We start from the raw sequence: 20,955 nt of genomic DNA on the forward strand, positions 1-20,955 counted from the left end.
CTCTGTTCCTTCCCATATCCAACTTGAAGTGGGGTTCACTTTTTGAGCCCCCTATACACAATCCTTAAACCCACACGGCGGAGTACTATGCAGCTGTTAAAAAGAGTAATGATTTCTGTATGCTGATAGGAAGTGATGGCCAGAACACGATTTTAAATTAAAAAGCTAGTTATAGAACACAATACAGACAATGCTATTTTTTTTGTGTAAGAATGGGTGAACATTTGGGGCGCCTGGGCGGCTCAGTCGGTTGAGCATCCGACTCTTGATCTCGGCTCGGGTCATGATCTCGAAGTTTGTGAGTTCAAGCCCCACATCGGACCCCACACTGACAGCATGGGATTCTCTCTCTCTCCCTCTCTTTACCCCTGCTCATGCTCTCTCCCTTTCTCAAAATGAATAAATAAAACTTAAAAAAAAAAAAGCGGGTGAACATTTTATACATTACACCTCTATATTTATACTTTCAAATAGAAATGGTGAAAGGACCAAAACCAAATAAAAATCATTACCTGCAGAGGGATGGAAGGCACAGGCCCACCCCCAGTATTTGTGGGGCCAGGTCAGAGTACAAACGGAGGCTCACATATTGTATATCGAAATATTTGAGTTATTTGGAAGCTAACTATCAAATATGCTTTACCCTCTTACCTTGACAAATACACTTTCTAATGACAAAATTAAAAAATAGGTAAAGCTGTGGTTTTTGTATGACTTAAAGTCAAGAAAATATTCAAGGTAAACTAACTTTAGGTTTTTTGTCTTTTTTTTTTTTTTTTAGATTTTATTTTTGGGGGGCACCTGGGTGGCTCATTCGTCAAGTATCGGACTTCAGCTCAGGTCATGTTCTCACAGTTCGTGAGTTCAGGTCCCACATCCGGTGAGCTTGAGCCCTGCTTTGGGTGAGCCTTGCTTTTCTCTCTCTCTCTCTCTCTCTCTCCCCCTTTCTCTCTGTCCCTTGCTCACTTGTGCCCTGTCTCTCTAAAAAAAAAAAAAAAAAAAAAAAAGATTGTTTTATTTTTTATTTTATTATTTTTTTTAAGTTTCTTTATTTTGAGAGAGAGAGAGAAAGCACGTGAGAGCACAGGAGGGCCCAGGAGAGAGAATCCCAAGGAGGCTCTACACTGTCAGCACGCAGAGTCTGATGTGGGGGCTCCAACTCATGAACCTTGAGATCAGGACCTGAGCTGAAACCAGGAGTTAGACACTTAACAAATCGAGCCACCCAGGCACCCCTTACTTTATTTTAGATAGAGCAAGTGGGGGGAGAGGGGCAGAGGGAGGGAGAGAGGGAACCCAGGGATTCTCAGCATGGAGCCTGAGGCAGGGCTTGATTCCATGACGCTGGGATAATGACCTGGGTTGAAATCAAGAGTTGGACATTCAACCCACTGAGCCACCCAGGTGCCCCAAAGATTTTATTTTTTATAACTTTTTTTATTTGAGAGAGAGAAAGAGAATGAGTGGGGGAGGGGCAGAGAGAAAGGGGAGACAGAGGATCCAACTCGGGGTCTGTGCTGACAGCAGAGACCCTGACGTGGGGCTGGAACTCACCAACCATGAGATTATGACCTGAGCCGAAGTCAAATGCTTAACCAACTGAGCCACCCCGGCACCTCCCAAAGATTTTATTTTTAGTTACTTAAAATATACACTTAAAATACTCTATATCTAACGTGGAGCTCAAACTCACAGCCCTGAATTCAAGTCACATGCTCCACCGACTGAGCTAGCCAGACGCCCCATAAATTAATTTAATTATTTATCATTGCCTGTGCCTGGGTATTCTCACGACGGGCCTGCAGTGTTTGGAAGGAATAATACAATCATACACAACTCATAAATTATTATATATTTATCCCATGAAATTAATGTTTGCCTTAATTTTGGCAAAATCCCTAATTGTGTTGTTATAATAAAAATGTTCTCATGATGCATATTCTGTTGCCAGTAATGCTAAACTAATTGACCTTTCTTGAATGACTGTTGTTCTTAGATGTTTTAAAAAATTAGTTCCAATTTAAAGAAACTTTGCTCCAAACTGAAATTATTCCTACTATTTTTAAACCGGTGCTTTGATTCAGAATTGGCTCATAAATTTTACGTCATGTTCAAATCTGATACAGGAGTTACATATAATAAATATTTTATCCCAGAAAATATTTATTTTGTTTATTTTTTATTTAAAAAATCAGTCGCTTAACTGTCCGACTTCAGCTCAGGTCATGATCTCAGGGTTTGTGAGTTTGAGCCCCGCATCGGGCTCTGTGCTGACAAGTGAAGAGCCTCCTTGGTATCCTCTCTCTCTCCCTCTCTCTGCCCCCGCACCCTCCCCCCCGCATGCTTTCTCTCTCTTTCTCAAAAATAAACAAACATTTAAAAAAATTTAGGGGTGCCTGGGTGGCTCAGGCTGTTAAGCTTCCAACTTCGGCTCAGGTCATGATCTCAGGGTCCGTGAGTTCAAGCCCCACATCAGGCTCTCTGCTGTCAGGACAGAGCCTGCTTCTGATCCTCTCTCTCCCTCTCTCTCTGCCCCTCCCCCATGCGCTCTGTCTCTCCTCTCTTTCTCTCTCTCTCTCAAAAATAAACATTAAACTAAAAAATTTTTAATTCAGAAAATAAAAAAGTGAAAAATGTGATAAAATGTTAATACCCTGTGACACTAAGTAAAGAGTATACAAGGACTCTACTGCTATTCTTGCAACTTTCTGAATGTATGACGTTATTTCAGAATACAGTGAAATGTATACATGTGGAAACTGAAACAAGGAAATAAAAAATGTTTGCATGACCATAAAGGAAAAGATTCACATGCAAATATTCCCCAAACCAATGTCTATACAGAGACTTCTGGCCAAGATCAAGTTACAATCTCAATTGAGGAGAGATTTGAAGAAATATAGCAACATACTGCTTTTCAGAGTGTATTTTTTTAATTAAAAAAAAAGCTTTTTTAATGTTTATTTATTTTTCAGAGACAGAGTGTGAGTGGGGGAGGGGCAGAGAGAGAAAGAGGGAGACACAGAATCCGAAGCAGGCTCCAGGCTCCGAGCTGCCAGCACAGAGCCCGACTAGGGGCTCGAACTCACGGACCATGAGATCATGACCTGAGCTGAAGTTGGATGCTTAACTGACTGAGCCACCCAGGTGCCCCTCTAAATGAAAATATTTAAAAAAAAAAATTTTTTTTTTTTTAGTGTTTATTAATTTTTGAGACAGAGAGAGACAGAGCATGAGCAGGGAAGGGGCAGAGAGAGAGGGAGACGCAGAATGTGAAGCAGGCTCCAAGCTCTGAGCTGTCAGCACAGAGCCCGACACGGGGCTTGAACTCACGAACCGTGAGATCATGACCTGAGCCGAAGTCGGACGCTTAACCGACTGAGCCACCCAGGCACCCCTAAATGAAAATTTTTAATAATTTAAAAAAAATTTTTTTTAGTAATCTCTACACCCAATGTGGGGCTCAAAGTCACAACTCAGAGATCAAGAGTTGTACACTTTACCTCCTGAGTCAGCCAGGTGCCCCAGAAATTTTTTTAAAAAATTTTAAATGTTTGATTATTTACTTTGAGAGAGAGAGAGAGAGAGAGAGAGAGAGAGAATGAGCGCAAGTGGAGGAGGGGCAGAGAGAGAGAGCGCGAGAGAGAATCCTAAACAGGCTCCAAACTGTCAGTACAGAACCTGATGCAGGGCTCAATCCCATGAACTGTGAGATCATGACCTGAGCTGATATCAAGAGTTGGACACTTAACCGACTGCAGACGTCCCAGCCCCAGGAAATTTTAATTTAAAATTGTATTTGGTACAGTGTATATACATATAGATAATTATTTTTCTTATGACTCATAAGAGTAGATTGCATACATCATGCTCTGAGGTCCCTGAATACTTCACTATTTCCTATGAAGGCTATTCTCTCTCTTTTTTTACAGTTTATTTATTTATTTTAATTAAAATTTTTTTAAACGTTTATTTATTTTTGAGACAGAGAGACAGAGCATGAATGGGGGAGGGGCAGAGAGAGAGGGAGACACAGAATTGGAAGCAGGCTCCAGGCTCCGAGCCATCAGCCGAGAGCCCCATGCGGGGCTCGAACTCACAGACCGCAAGATTGTGGCCTGAGTCGAAGTTGGACGCTTAACCGACTGAGCCACCCAGGCGCCCCTATTTATTTATTTATTTATTATTATTTTTTTTTAATGTTTATTCATTTTTGAAAGACAGAGACAGAGCACAAGCAGGAGTGGTGCGGAGAGAAAGGGGGACACAGAATCTGAAGTAGGCTCCAGGCTCCGAGCCATCAGCCCAGAGCCCGACGCGGGGCTCGAACTCACAGACCGCAAGATTGTGGCCTGAGTCGAAGTTGGACGCTTAACCGACTGAGCCACCCAGGCGCCCCTATTTATTTATTTTTTAATAATCTCTCACCCATCATGGGGCTCGAACTCACAACCCTGAGATCGAGTCACATGCTCCTCCCACTGAGCCAGCCAGGCACCCCGAGAAGACTATTCTCTTATATAACCACAGAACGGTTATCCAATTTAAAAGATTCAAGTTGATACAAGGCATGTCTAATCCATACTCCACATTCCAGTTTGACAAGAGTCTCAATAACGTCCATTGTAGCAATTGTGTACCCGCTCCAGGATGCAGTTCAGAACTCTCCATAGCATTTAGTCCTCGGGCCTCATTATTCTCCTTTCACCGGCAGTGATTCCCAGGCTTTGTCTTTCCTATTTGTCAATTTGGATTCGTCTGATGTATCCTGGTGCTCAAATCATGGATATGCACCCAGGCTGGGATATTATGTAAGTAATCTGTACGTTAATATCCTTTGGTGGTTCTGGCCTGAACAATTTTCAATTTTCGCTATGACAGTTTGGAAATGGTGATTTTCTACCTTCAGCCTCTCTCCTGGTGTATCAGTGAGCATTGCATTGCAGAGAAGAGCTCTCCTTCCTCATTGATTTATCTAGTGTGTCAGTTTGGACTCATGGATTCCTATTTTATTCGATGGGTTTTATTCCATTACTGTCCTTAATTAATTAATTAATTTTTTTCTAATTTTTTTTTATTAACATTTATTTATTTTTTGAGAGTCAGAGAGAGAGAGCATGAGCAGGGGAGGTGCAGAGAGAGGGAGACACAGAATCGGAAGCAGGTTCCAGGCTCTGAGCTGTCAGCACAGGGCCTGATGCGGGGCTCGAACCCACGAACTGTGAGATCATGACCCGAACTGAAGTCAGTCGCCCAACTAACTCAGCCACCCAGACGCCCCTGTCCTTATTTATTTTGATGTTGAAATTAGCCCAGATCTGGCCACCTTTGAGCTGACTCTTGTGTTCTTTGACATCGCCACCCCCCCCCCCCCGCCCCCATACACCATAATTTTTGGCAATGCTTTCTTTCTGGCACACCAAATTTACCTTGTTCTCTGCCCCAGCCCTGTAATCAACCATTTTTCAAGGAATCTCAATTCCTTTTAGTGCAGAATGGTAGTTAGAAACCAAGACCTGGGCATTAGGTATGCCCCCTTGCTATGGGGATGTTACTGTTTCTTGGCCCTTTCAGTGGACAGAGCTAGGGGGAAAAATATGTAGGTATCATTTACATATGATCTATAGAATACATATATAAAATATCTATACATAAAATAATACACATATAATACATCTAATCTAATATCTATTATATATAATACATATCTAATCTAATATGTAATATATATGTGTATATATATATACACACACACACACACACACACATATATGGAAGCATGGGTTCATGGTGGTGACTTCCAATTCTGACCCAACTCCATGGGGTTCTACCTTGCCTTCCTGCATTCCATATTTACGGCTCCCTTTTTCCAAAGGACTCTGGCTCCCAGCAATATTTCAGAATCGCTATACCCATGGTACTACAAAAAGCAAAGCTAATAACAATAGTTCGAGAGGGGTCCTTCCGCCTCAGGCTGAGGGTCTGCAGTTAGTTCTTACTCCTCTCCTTTCTGGATGGTTATGTTGTTCATATGAAATACAGTTGGGTTCATTTGTTTCTGTTTGCATTCAGTTTGGGAGATTTTTTTTTGGTAGTATTTTTATTGATTTAATTTAATTTTTTAAATGTGTAGAGCATTAGCATGCTTTCAAAAGTCAAAATTTTGCAAAAAGTATACTAACTTTTTAGTGGCACCACCTCCCCTTCCACCCCATTCTTCTACCTCTTGTAAATAATTCACCTTATCGTTTTTCTGGTTTAACCTTTCTATGTTTTTATTTCTTCAAAAATAAGCAGATATATATATTCCCTTATCTCCCCCTATTTCTTACACAAAAGGTATCATACTACAACATTTTGCACTTTGCTTCTTTTTCACTTGTAAGCTGGAAATCACTCTAAGTTATACAGATCTTCCTTATTCCTTATTTATTTATTTATTTATTTATCTTTAAATAGGCTCCATGCCCGACATGGGGCTTGAACTCATGACCCTGAGATTAAGAGTTGCATGCTTGCAATCCCTATAAAAATAACACCAGCCTTCTTCACAGAGCTAGAACAATCTTAAAATTTGTATGGAACCAGAAAAGACCCCAAATAGCCAAAGCAATCTTGAAAAAGAAAACTGAAGCTGGAGGCATCACACTCCCAGACTTTAACACATATTACAAAGCTGTAATCGTCTAGACAGTATGGTTCTGGCACACAAACAGACACTCAAATCAATGGGACAGGATAGAGAACCCAGAAATGGACCCACAAACGTATGGCCAACTAATCTTTGACAAAGCAGGAAAGAATATCCAGCGGAATAAAGACAGTCTCTTCAGCAAGTGGTGCTGGGAAAACTGGACAGCAACATGCAGAGAAATGAACCTGGACCACTTTCTTACACCAGACACAAAAAGAAACTCAAAATGGATGAAAGACCTCAGTGTAAGACAGGAAGCCATCAAAATCCTCAAGGCGAAAGCAGGCAAAAACCTCTTTGACCTTGGCGGCAGCAACTTCTTACTCAACACGTCTCTGGAGGCAAGGGAAACCAAAGCAAAAATGAACTATTGGGACCGCATCAAAATAAAAAGTTCTGCACAGTGAAGGAAACAGTCAGCAAAACTAAAAGGCAACCGACGGAATGGGAGAAGATATTTGCAAATGACATATTAGATAAAAAGTTAGTATCTAAAATCTATAAATAACTTCTCAAACTCAACATCCAAAAAACAAATAATCTGTGAAGAAAGGGGCAAAAGACATGAATAGACACTTCTCCAAAGAAGACATCCAGATGGCCAACCGACACATGAAAAAATGCTCCACATCACTCATCATCAGGGAAATTCAAATCAAAACCACAACGAGATACCTACCACCTCACACCTGTCAGAATGGCTAATATTAACAACTCAGGCAACAATCGATGTTGGCGAGGATGCGGAGAAAGAGGATCTCTTTGGCACTGCTGGTGGGAATGCAGACTGGGGCAGCCACTCTGGAAAACAGTATGGAGGTTCCTCAAAAAATTAAAAATAGAACTACCTACGACTCAGTAATTGCACTACTAGGTATTTATCCAAGGGATACAGGTGTGCTGTTTCGAAGGGACACATGCACCCCAATGTTTACAGCAGCACGATCAACAACAGCCGAAGTATGGAAAGTATGGAAATAGCCAAATGTCGATCGATGGATGAATGGATAAAGATGTGGTATATAGGGGCGCCTGGGTAGCTCAGTCGGTTAAGCGTCCGACTTCGGCTCAGGTCATGATCTCACGGTCCGTGAGTTTGAGCCCTGCGTCGGGCTCTGTGCTGACAGCTCAGAGCCTGGAGCCTGCTTCAGATTCTGTGTCTCCCTCTCTCTCTGACCCTCCCCCATTCATGCTCTGTCTCTGTCTCAAAAGTAAATAAACATTAAAAAAGATTAAAAAAAAAAAAGATGTGGTATATATACAATGGAGTATTACTCGGCAATCAAAAAGAATGAAATCTTGCCATTTTCAATTACATGGATGGAACTAGATGGTATTATGCTAAGCGAAATTGGTCAGAGAAAGACAAATATCATATGACTTCACTCATATGAGGACTTTAAGAGACAAAACAGATGAACACAAGGGAAGGGAAGCAAAAAGAATACAAAAACTGGGAGGGGGACAAAAACATAAGAGACTCAAATATAGAGAACAGACAGAGGGTTGCTGGAGGGGGTGTGGGAGGGGGGATGGGCTAAATGGGTAAGGGGCATTAAGGAATCTACTTCTGAAATCATTGTTGCACGATATGCATTATATGCTAACTAACTTGGACGTAAATTAAACAATAAATAAATTAAAGAAAAAAAAGAGTTGCATGCTCTACTGAGACAGCTGGAGGCTCTCCCCCCCCCTCCCCCGCCTTTTTTTAAACAGCTGCATTGCATGCCATTGATTTACCTACCACAGTTTTGTCAAACAATCTCCTGTTTGGACTTGTGGATAATTTCCAATATTTTGGAATTACAGATTCCAAATACAGATTCCAAATTACGCTAATTTTTACTTTGTTGAAAGTGTCCAGGACACCTGTGTGCCTCAGTCGGTTAAGCTGCCTCAGTGAAGCATCTGACTCTTGATTTTGGCTCGGGTCATGATATCAGGGCCATGAGATCGAGCCCCACATTGGACTCTGCACCAGGTGTGGGTCCTGCTTGAGATTCTCTCTCTCCATCTCCCTCTGCCCTTCCCCGATTTGCGTGTGTTCCCTCTCTCTTGAAAAATAAAAATAAATAAAAATAAAGAAATTGTCTTAACAGTAAATTCATGGAAGTGGATTGCTGGGTCAAAGGGTAAATGCATATATAGAACGAGGAGACAGAGAATCCCAAGCAGGCTCCGCGCTGTCAGCACACAGCCCAACATGGGGCTCGAACCCACGAACCACAGGATCATGACCTGTGCCGAAGTCAAGAGTTGGATGCTTGACACACTGAACCACCCAGGCGCCCCCAGTATCACCCGTTTGTGATTGACTTCTCTCGCTTAGCATAATGTTTTCGCGTTTCATTCATGTTGTAGCATGTATCAGAATTTCATTTGTTTTTATGGTTGGATGATATTCCATTGTATGCATAGACCCCATTTTGTTTGTATATATTCTTTTGTCAACGGACACTTGGGATGCCTCTACGTCTTGGCTGTTGTGAATAGCGCTGCTATGACCCTGGGTGTGCCAAATCTCTTTGAGACCCTGCTTTCGGTTCTTTTGCACGTATTCCCAGAAGTGGGGTTGTTGAATCGTAGGGTAGTTCTATTTTGAAGTTTTTGATGAACGTCCATACTGTTTTCTATCCTGCTGCACCACTCCGCAATCCAACTAACAGCGCACGAGGGATCCAACGGCTCCACATCTTTGCCAACACCTGCGATTTTCTGTTTCCTTCATAGTAGCCAACCCACTGGGTAGAAGGGGACACCCCGCCTGAGCCCTACTAGTAACCTTTCTTTTCCTTTAAAAAAATTCGTTTTTAGTGTTTATTTTTGACAAAGAGAGAGACAGAGCATGAGCGGGGGAGGGGCAGAGAGAGAGGGAGACACAGAATCCGAAGCAGGCGCCAGGCTCTGAGCCGTCAGCACAGAGCCCGACGCGGGGCTCGGACTCACGGACCGCGAGATCATGACCTGAGCTGAAGTCGGACGCTCAACCGACTGAGCCACCCAGGTGTCCCTGCTAGTAACCTTTCTGATGACCAGAGATGCCAAGCATCCCCCCATATACCTGCTGGCCAAATGCACATCATCCTTGGAGAAATGGCCATTCAGGTCTCCCACACAATCCTCCTCTATGTGATTTTCTGCTACTGACTGGGAGGAACTCTGCAGACACCAACCCCCATTAGATACATGGCCTGCAAATACGATCTGTCCCCTGCTTGATAGACTTGCTCCCTACTCTGTTGATTGTATTGCTTGATGCATAAGAGCCTCCACATTCAATGGAGTACGATTTGTTTAATTTTTCTGTTTTGTTTATGCTTTTCATGTCGGATCCAAGAAGTCACTGCCAAGTTCAATGTCATGAAACTTTTCATGTATGTTTTCTCCTAGGAATTTCATAGGTTTGGGTCTTATGTTTAGGTCTTTCTTCCATTTTCGGTTAACTTTTGTAAATGGTGTAAGATAAGGGTCTAAATTCATGCTTTTGCATGTGGATATCCAGTTTTCCCAACATCATTTGTTGAAAAGACTGTCCTTTCCCCCACTGAGTGGTTTTAGCCCTCTTGCTGAAGATCCTATGACCAAGTATGCAAGAGTTTACTTCTGGGCTCTCTCTTTATTGGTCTGTATGAATTTCTGTCTTATGTCATTACTACCCTGTCTCGATTATTGTAGTTTCGTAATAATGTACATGTAGGTATTATAGATACTGCCCTCCTCCCATTGGCTTGGTAAAGTCTTGCTTTCCTACCAGCAATGTATAAGAGTGCCTGTTCCCCCAGAACCTTGCTAACAGAGTGTTCTGTCACGTTTGTTTCCTTACGAGTTTATTAGAATAGAGCTCCCTTAGATTTAGAAAGTATTTTAGAATTTAAAAGAAGTTAGTTAATCCTTTGGGAAGTAAAACAACTACTAGACAGGCACATGCAAAAGAATTAATCTAGACACAAACCTTGCATGTTTCACAAAAATTAATCTCATAGACCTCAATGTAAAATGCAAACCTTTAAAACTACTAGATAACGTAGGAGAAAATCGAAACGATCTTGGGTTTGGCGTGACTATGAAAGAGAAAATTGACAAGTTGGACTTAAAATTGAAGATTCCTGTTTTGTGGAAGGCACCGTTGAGAGACTGAAGAGACAAACCACGGACTGGGAGAAAATATTTGCAAAACATACATCTGATAAAGAACTGGCATCTAATGGGGCCCCTGGGTGGCTGAGTCAGTTAACTGTCCGGCTTTGACTCAGGTCATGATCTCCCGGTCTGTCAGTTCAAGCCCCAAATAGGGCTCTGTGAGGACAGCTCAGAGCCTGGAGCCTGCTTCAGATTCTGTGTCTCCCTCTCTCTCTGCCCCTCCCCTGCTTGCATTCTGTCTGTCTGTCTCTTTCTCAAAAATAAATAAAGATTAAAAAAAAAAACAACCCTAGCATCTAAAATATACAAAGAACTAGGGGGCGCCTGGGTGGCTCAGTCATCTGACTTCGGCTCAGGTCATGATCTCACAGTTTGTGAGTTCGAGCCCCCCATAGGGCTCTGTGTTGTCAGCTGGGAGCCTGGAAACTGCTTCAGATTCTGTGTCTCCCTCTCTCTCTGCCCCCCCCCCCCACTCACGCTTTGTCTCTCAAAAAATGAATAAAAGTTAAAATTTTTTTTTTAAATATACAAAGAACTTAACAGACACCTCATCAAAAAAGATATACATGGGAATGCAAGCTGGTGCAGCCACTCTGGAAAACAGTATGGACGTTTCTCAAAAAGTAAAAATAGAACTCCCCTACGACCCAGCAATTGCACTACTAGGCATTTATCCAAGGGATACAGGTGTGCTGTTTTGAAGGGACACATGCACCCCCATGTTTATAGCAGCACTATCAACGATAGCCAAAGTATGGAAAGAGCCCAAATGTCCATCGATGGATGAATGGATAAAGAAGATGTGGTATATATATATATATATATATATATATATATATATACACATACACAATGGAGTATTACTCGGCAATCAAAAAGAAGGAAATCTTGCCATTTGCAACTACGTGGATGGAACTGGAGGGTATTATGCCAAGTGAAATTAGTCAGAGAAAGACAAAAATCATATGACTTCACTCATATGAGGACTTTAAGAGACAAAACAGATGAACATAAGGGAAGGGAAATAAAAATAATATAAAAACAGGGAGGGGGACAAAACAGAAGAGACTCATAAATATGGAGAACAAACAGAGGGTTACGGGAGGGGTTGTGGGAGGGGGGATGGGCTAAATGAGTCAGGGGCATTAAGGAATCTACTCCTGAAATCATTTGTTGCACTATATGCTAACTAATTTGGATGTAAATTTTAAAAAATAAAAAATAAAATTAAAAAAATAATAATAATAAATAAAATAAATAGGTCAAGGGGATGAAAAATACAGCATAGGGAATATAGTCAATAATAATATAGTAACATCCAGTGACAGATGGTAACACTGTTGTGAGCATTACATAATGTATTAATTGTTGAATCACTATCTTGTACATGTAAAACTAATGTAACATTGTATGTCAACTATATTTCAATAATAAAAAATTTTAAATAAAAAAAAAGATATACAGATAGCAAATACCCATATGAAAAGATGTCAACATCAGTTGTCACTGGGGAATTGCAAATTGAAACAACAAGGTGCAGGCTGCCTGGGTGGCTCAGTCGGTTAAGCATCCGACCTTGGCTCAGGTCATGATCTCACAGTTTGTGAGTTTGAGCCCCGCGTCGGGCTCTGTGCTGACAACTCAGAGCCCGGAGCCTGCTTCGGATTCTGTGTCTCACTCTCTCTCTGCCCCTCCCCCACTCACACTCCGTGTGTGTTTCTCTCTCTCAAAAATAAATAAACACTAAAAAATTTAAAAGAACAACAACAACAACAAGGGGCTCCTACGCATCAGTTAGAAGGGCTAAATTTGAGGACACCGGTGGGTAACACGAATGCTGGTGAGGCTGTGTTGCAACAGGAGCTCTCACTCAGTGCTGACGGGAATGCACAGCGGTACGGCCACTTCCTAAGATCGTTTGGCAGCTTCCTACAAAGCTAAACATACTCTTTACCAAACAATCAAGCAATCGTCCTTCTTCGTATTTACCCAAGTGAGCTGAAAACTTACGTCCGACAAAAACCTGCACGTGGATGTTTACGGCAGCTGTATTCATAATTGCCCAAACTGGAAGCAACCAAGATGGCCTCCAACAGGACAATGGATAAACAAACTCGTAGGTAAGGGATAAAAAGAAATGAGCTATCATGTCACAAAAAGCCATGGAAGAACCCTGAGTACATATTGTGAATACATAGCATATTAGCACGATGCTAATTGGGAAAGGCTACGTACTATAAGAGTCCAATGACATGACATTCTGGGAAAGGCAAAACTATGGAGACCATGAAAATATTAGTGATGGTGGGGTTTGGGGGGGTTTAGATGGCTCCGTCGGGTAAGCGCGGACTCTTGATCTCGGCTCAGGTCGTGATCTCACGAGTTGGTGAGTCCGAGCCCCGCATCAAGCTCTGCTCTGATGGCTTGGAGCCTGCTTGGGGTTCTCTCTCTCCTTCTCTCTCTGCTCCTCCCCCGCTTGCGTGCATACGTGCACTCTCTCTCTCTCTCAAAATAAATAAATAAACATTTTTTTTAAAGTTAAAAAAAATATTAGTGTTGCTAGGGGGAGGAGGAAAAAAATTTAGCGATGGCCAGGGGTTGGGGGTGGGGAGAGGGAGGGAAGGGATGAATAGGTGGGATGTGGGGATTTTTAGGGCGATGAAAATATTCCAGATAGCACTGAATGGTGTATGTATATGGCCTCATACATTTGTCAAATCCCATACAAAGAGTCAACACTAATGGAAACTATGGACTTCAGTTAATAATAATAATAATAATAATAATAATAATAATAATAATATATTAGTATTGCCTCATCAATTATAAACAAAGTAAAATAGTCAAATAAACTTAGATTTTCTTGGTTAAACTTTTGTCAATATTATTATTAATTTTTTTTAATGTTTTATTTATTTTTGAGACAGAGAGAGATAGAGCATGAGCAGGGGAGGGGCAGAGAGAGAGGGAGACACAGAATCCGAAGCGGGCTCCGGGCGCCGAGCTGTCGGCACAGGGCCCGACGCGGGGCTCGAACTCACGAACTGTGAGATCATGGCCTGAGCCGAAGTCGGACGCTTAACCGATTGAGCCACCCAGGTGCCCCTGTCATCATTATTATTATTATTATTATTATTATTATTTGTAAACATTTATTTATTTTTGAGAGGGGGGGAGGGGTGGGGAGAGAGAATCCCAAGCAGGATTCACGCTGTCAACACAGAGCCCCACATGGGGCTTGAACTCGAGAACTGTGAGATCACGACCCGAGCCGACATCAAGAACTGAACACTTAACCAACGGAGTCACCCAGGCGCCCCGAATCTACTTGTTTAACAGCATTGAGCCTGTGTTCGCGTCATGTGTCCCAGAGAGGTAGTGAAGTCAAATGTGATGTGTGTCTTTCCAGGATGTTTTATCTTTGGGCAGAACCACAAAACATTGTATATAGTCTTTTTATTGTTCCCAAGAACACCACCACGATCAGCACAATTGAGGCCAGGTCTAGAAACAAGTTCACCTTTGTGCCCTACAGGGAACATGGCACAAAAAAATGCTTCTGGAACCTTGTTTCTCTTTACCTTTACTAACCACGTCAGTCACATCGTCATTGACTTGCCCTCAACGATCTTTTAAATCAATGCCTAAAATTACGAGGTGCTTTTTTTCAGTCTTTTCCTTCCATTAAAACAGAGCTACAACCAATTAAATATGTATGCATGTTTCATCTAGATGTACATATATGCACAGTTTAAAATATCTGAGTTGACATTACAAATGTTCCTCAGCCATTGCATTAGTTTCTGAGTACTTCTGGAACCGCAAATTAGAACAAGAAGAAAAGCATGAGGATTTGACTAGTTAATTAATGTATTTCTTTTCTTACCTGAGCATTTTAACTGCTCGAATCCTCTCCCACATAAAAATTCAGGAGTTTTGTTTGTGGCTTTTGGACACAGTCCCCTCAGAGATGCAGGAAAGGGCTTCCCTGGGCCCAAATGGTGTCATGAACAGAGCTGATGTTTAGGGTTATGAGTTCTGCTGTGCCAGTGCCAAGCCCTGGATCCTGATTGACCAAGGAAAACATTTTTTGGTATGTTTGTGATTTGCGGGGCCCTTAGCTGGTGTTGGGAGGGAACAGGGTGGAGGGGGCAGAATGAAAACAAACCTATGAATGTACCTTTTTATACAGTTTGGACTTTGGGACACTGTAAATGATTTGTATAAGTCAAAAGCAAAATTGGATCAAAAAGAAAAAAAAATCCAACTCTAAGCCACAGCAGTAATAGAACTTACACCGAATGCTTGATGGGGAGCCGAAGGGGAGGGTTAAAGTACACCCAAGATTACAAACAAGACCCCTGAATTGGACATTCTTTCATGGTTTTACCCCATCTTTAAAATCCCCTTTCATTATGGCAGCTCACGTCTCTCACCTAGCAAAACAAAAGCCCTCCCGCACGCACTTAGCGCCACAGCAGAAAACGAGTTGTTGATCCAGGAGGCCCCTTGGGGTCAGGTCTCCCCACTACAACTTCCGTGATAAAATTCTACAAGGATAGAATGTGCTTCTAGGCCTTACCTTTTCTCAAGATCTGGCTGATTTTCTTCTCAATCACTGCAACTCATGCTAGTAAGCAATTTGAACTTCCTCCTTAATGTCGGTGTAAGATCTTACCGCCAACTCTCTCCAGTCTCCTTTCTCCAGCCTCCAAACAGGTGATGACCCCCGCTTTGGCAACTGTGGGTTTGAACCCGCTCTTATCTGAAACACAGTCCTGGAGGAAAAAGAAACATTATCAAGTTAGTAAGAGATACCACTTGACTCCAAACCAAGTGATCATTTCCAAGGTCACCTCAAGGGGAGTGGTTTAAAACCTCTCAGCTCTAGGACGTGCCTTGGCTTCTCCACGGGGGTGTCAGCCCAGCACTCCTTTAAAAAATTTTTTTTTAGTTTATTATTTATTTATTTATTTATTTATTTATTAAGAGAGAGAGCGAGCAGGGAGGGGCAGAGAGAAAGGGAGAGAGAATCTCAAGCAGGCTCCACACTGCCAGCGCAGGGCCCTACGTGGGGCTCAAACTTGCAAACCATGAGATCATGACCTGAGCTGAAATCAAGAGTCAAAGGCTTAACCAAAGCCCAACACTTCTTTAATATATATATATTTTAAAAGTTTATTTATTTTTGAGAGAGACAGAGTACGAGCAGGGGAGGGGCAGAGAGAGAGGGAGACACAGAATCCGAAGCAGTTTCCAGGCTCTGAGCTGTCAGCACAGAGCCAACACAGGGCTTGAACCCACAAACCATGAGATCATGACCTGAGCCGAAGTCGGACGCTTAATTGACTGAGCCAACCCAGGCATCCCCGAAGCTCAGCATTTCTTTTGCATGGTGTTCACACGGTAATTTTCAGCTGTTTCTAGCTGAAGAATGGAGAGCATTTTGTCATACACCAATTCATTTATCACAAGAATTTTGGCCACACAGAAAACCTCTGCCTGCCCGCAGCTGGGCTGCCAGTTGAGTCAAAGGTTATAACTCCTTTAAGTGGCTTTGGCGAGTCTCAGGTCACTCAGAGGGAAGGCTTTGGTCCCAAACTAATGGAAATACCGTTTTAGAGGATCCTGCCAATTCTAAGAGTGTCTTTCTTGGTGTTGAAAGCTGGCTGGTTAATTGCACACGGTGTAGGCACAGCAAGTTTGCTGAGTTTGAAACATGGTGAGTTTCAAGTACCATTGTGATATTCAGGCACTGTCTATGTCTAGGAAGCACTTGGCACCTAAACTTTGCAAGAGATTCAGGCTGAAGGCACAGAATTGAAAATCATCATGTAGAGAGAAGGGGCCATGAAAGAATACAGGAGAGTGTAATGTCCAGGGGCCAAAGGTGGAGGAAGTGGTCACGGTATGAAGTGTTGCAGAAATACAGATTAAGAACACCTTAGTGTTCACGGAACAAGGAAGGTTTCTGAAGAGAACAGGTTACCGGTGGGGAGATCAAACATCTTGAAAGGGAGGTGGGCGTATTCTCCAAGATTTGAAATTGGGGGAAAAATGCACAGTCGGACAATAAAAACATCAGTAACAATAATCACAACAGACCATGATCTGAGCAGGAGGCTAAACCAAATCTTTATTTATGCTCCCTTGTTTAGCGAGATTAGCATTTTGTGGGGGTAGAGACAGACTCTTCTGTAAAATCAAATAACAAAATAGGAAGCTGGAGTCTGATGGCTAGAGAAAGGGAGGGGAAATCCCAAGAGGAAGAGGAAGAGGAAGAGGAAGAGGAAGAGGAAGGGAAAAACATGTCTCAGAGAAAACATTAAGTTGGGGCCTGACAGGTGTGAGAGAGAGGCTGGAGCAAAACCAGTGGAGTTGTAGGAACTGCAGTCCCTGCACCACACTATGGTGTAACCCTGTTGGGACCCCGCATCTCAGTGAAGGCTTGCCGCATACCTCAGCTTTGTATTAGTGATGCTTTGGGGAATGAGGGATTCAGGTAGTGCTTGGGGTTGGGAGGGTGAAGGGGGACAAACACTTTTAGGAGTCCAGGCCAGAGTGGAGATGAAGCATTCAAACGAGCAGGAAATTAAAGCAACGGTGACCAGGGGAAGGATAAGACAGACCCCCAAGTATCCTTGGCATTGGTAGAGAACACCAGGTTTGGCTTCCCAATATATTTGGGGTGGGGACTCAAATATATTTTGAATATTAAAGGAAAGGATAACTCGTTGAGGAACCTGGAGCCGCCCGGGTGTAGATATCTAACTACAGTGTTCAAGTAAACAAATAATAGGGGCTAGTGTAGGAGGGTGAGCTATTTCTCGTCTGTGGCCTCCTTTTCATAATCACAATGAGGTAATCTAAAGATGCTGAGAAACGCTGATGGCGCCAAAGGAAACAGTTTGGAATAGCAGCTTGGGAATGTCCTGTAACAACAATGTTTCCCCTTGTGAAGGGCTTGAGAGAAGGCACCCCCTTAACCATTATTTGTATCCCCAATGTATCTGCAGGAGCTCAATAAATGATAGACTAAATGAATGAATGAACAGAGGAGGACGAGGCAGCGAGTCTGAGGAGGATGTGGAGGCGGTCAAATCCCAGAGTCCAGCCCAGAGGCAGTAACCGTCAACAGCACCTAAAAAGTTCACAATCGAGGGCTAGGAGCAAGAACAACTCCTGTACTTGGCCCAGTCCAAAATCCTGCTGTTAGGGGGCGGGACTAGGAGGAGGGCGTATTCCACGTCTACCCGTCAACTGGCCAATCACCGCCTCAAAGGGGCGGGACTTCATTCTGTCTCCGCCCTTTCCTCTGGAAAGTAAATACGTTCGGGCACCGTTCAAACAGACCAATGGGTGCCGGATGTTTCCTGCGGTTCCTCCTCAAGATTGGTCGGAATTCGTCGTCCCGCCCTCCTTGTCACGCTTTTTGCCCCACCCTTTCGCACACAAGATGGCGGCGCCCAGCGGAATAGAGGCCGCGTTTGGGGTTTGCTGAAGCTGACTCCCTTTCCCACTGCCCCTTTGGACGCAAAGAGCCGCGAGCCCCGAGGACAGGGGCCGGGCGGGGACAGCGGTTCCTGCGTAGCTGGACCGCGAGCCCGCGCCCAGCCTGCGCCGCCCCCACCCGGCCCCGGCCCGATCCCATCCGTTCCCGGTCTCCTCTCGGTCTGACCCACTGCCCGGCCGTGGTTCGCCACCACCAGGCCTCCAAAGCTGAGATATCTCCTCCAGCCCGGGCTCACCTCCACTTTAGAGATGTTTGGCCTCTTCCCTTCCAAACGGGCCGCATTCAAAACCGGGACTCCTGGACCAGCATCTGGTCTCCTCTCCCTCCACTGAGACTCCACTTCGCTCTAACCCACTCCTTCCTCTGTTTCTTGATTCTCCCTGGCTTGGAGACTGCCTCACTTCCCTTCCAAATTAATCTCCGACGCCCCCAAATATTATTAACCTTGACACCCTCCTCAACCGGCAGTCAGACTTCCTTTTGGATTAACCTCCACAGTCCTATCATGGAGGCTGTGTACCTGATAGTGAATGGGGTGGGCCTTGTGCTGGACCTGCTGACCTTGGTGTTGGATCTCAACTTCCTGCTGGTGTCCTCCCTCCTGGCTTCTCTGGCCTGGCTCCTGGCCTTCATCTACAACCTGCCACACACGGTACTGACTAGTCTTCTGCACTTGGGCCGCGGAGTCCTGCTTTCACTGCTGGCCTTGATCGAAGCCTTGGTCCGGTTCACCTTTGGGGGCTTGCAGGCCTTGTGTACTCTGATGTATAGCTGCTGCTCTGGCCTGGAGAGCTTAAAGCTCCTGGGGCACCTGGCCTCTCACGGGGCACTGAGGAGCCGGGAGATACTGCACCGGGGTGTCCTCAACGTGGTCTCCAGTGGCCATGCTTTGCTGCGCCAGGCCTGTGACATCTGTGCCATTGCCATGAGCCTGGTGGCCTACGTGATCAACAGTCTGGTCAACATCTGTCTCATTGGCACTCAGAACCTTTTCTCCCTGATGCTGGCCCTGTGGGATGCCGTGACGGGGCCACTGTGGAGGATGACGGACGTTGTAGCTGCCTTCCTAGGCCACATTTCCAGCAGTGCTGTGGCCATGGCCATCCTCCTCTGGACCCCCTGCCAACTAGCACTGGAGCTCCTAGCGTCAGCTGCCCGCCTCCTGGCCAGCTTCGTGCTTGTCAATGTCACCGGCCTGGTGCTGCTGGCTTGTGTGCTGGCGGTGATGGTGACCGTGTTGCACCCGGACCTCACTCTGAGACTGGCCACCCGGGCACTCAGTCAGCTCCATGCCCGGCCATCCTACCACCGGCTGCGAGAAGATGTCGTGCGGCTATCTCGCCTGGCACTGGACTTGGAGGCCTGGCGCCGAGTCTGGAGCCGCAGCCTGCAGCTGGCCACCTGGCCGAACCGGGGAGGGGCCCCCGGGGCTCCTCAGGGTGGCCCGAGGAGGGCGCCCTCGGCCAGGACCTGGCGACAGGACACTCTTCCTGAAACAGGGCCCAGATCAGAGGCAGAAGAGGAGGAGGTCGGGACGGTCAGAGCAACAGCTGCCCGCGGCCGGGAGAGGCTCAATGAGGATGAGCCCGTAGCTGGGCAAGACCCATGGAAGTTGCTCAAGGAGCAAGAGGAGCGGAAGAAGTGTGTCATCTGCCAGGACCAGAGCAAGACGGTGCTGCTGCTGCCCTGTCGGCACCTGTGCCTGTGCCAGGCTTGCACTGAAATCCTGATGCGCCACCCCATCTACCACCGCAACTGTCCACTCTGCCGCCGGGGCATTCTGCAGACCCTCAATGTCTACCTCTGAAGACTCCTTCCCTGTCTGCCCACCCGTCTGTGCTCCATGAAGCCACCTGTGCTAGGACAGCTTTAACACCCGACCTCTCGGTTTCCGGCCTGAATTCCCTCCTGCCCCCATGGCTGTCATGCCAAGCCTCTAAGCCATACATCCAGGACATTGAGATAGGATACTCTGGAAGACTTATGAGCCGGGTGGGGCAGGGTAACAGCTCTTCCTTACCCTGTGGGTCCCCGTGACGCCGGAGGTGGTGAGTGTGTCACACTATGCAAGGCCCCGAGACTGCCGTGGACTCCCCTCCAGGTTGCCAGGGCCCATCCAGATGCCAGCCTCTGGGGCTCCCCTCCGTGCTTCTGGTTTTTCTGTTGGGGATTTGCAGGTCCTCTCCCTGGCCCCTCCCCATTTCCTCCCCAGCTTCAGCCACAACAAAGCACTGTCATTTGGGTGTTTGGGCAACTCAGGGGCCTTGGAATGATCTTGAACCTTTGCTTTCAGCCAGAGCGCCTGTGCCCTGGTAAGCCTTGGGGATAGTATCTCTCAGGTGCCCTTAGAGCTACTACTTCTGCCTGTCTTGATCTTACGAGGCTCCCTCCCAATCTGATCCAAGAGCTAGGATCAAGAGTTTACCCCTTGGAGGGTGGGTGTCTGCACCTGGCTTTGGGACCACATACCCTCTGGCACCCCAGCTCCACCGGGAGCCTCAGGAGGGATAACCAGATTTCTACTCCTACCCTTTTCACTCCCCACATCACAGAGAACATTGGCATTCCCCTTCTGTTTGTCTCTCCCTGGCACTGGGGAGGGCAG

At 45.0% G+C, this 20,955-nt stretch overlaps 1 protein-coding gene across 1 annotated transcript; it reads left to right on the forward strand.

Moving 5' to 3' along the window:
* Window positions 1-18,174: 18,174 nt before the first annotated feature.
* Window positions 18,175-20,258, forward strand: RNF26 (ring finger protein 26). Its single transcript, XM_007072884.2, has one exon. The coding sequence runs from the start codon at window positions 18,856-18,858 to the stop codon at window positions 20,155-20,157; it is 1,302 nt and encodes a 433-aa protein (XP_007072946.1). The 5' UTR covers window positions 18,175-18,855; the 3' UTR covers window positions 20,158-20,258.
* The last annotated feature ends 697 nt before the right edge of the window (window positions 20,259-20,955 follow it).

Source organism: Panthera tigris, chromosome D1 (assembly GCF_018350195.1).
Source record: "Panthera tigris isolate Pti1 chromosome D1, P.tigris_Pti1_mat1.1, whole genome shotgun sequence".
Taxonomy (NCBI): Eukaryota; Metazoa; Chordata; class Mammalia; order Carnivora; family Felidae; genus Panthera; species Panthera tigris.

Coding starts and splice junctions, on each gene's coding strand:
- RNF26 (XM_007072884.2), top strand. CDS start 18,856: ATGGAGGCTGTGTACCTGATAGTGAATGGGGTGGGCCTTGTGCTGGAC.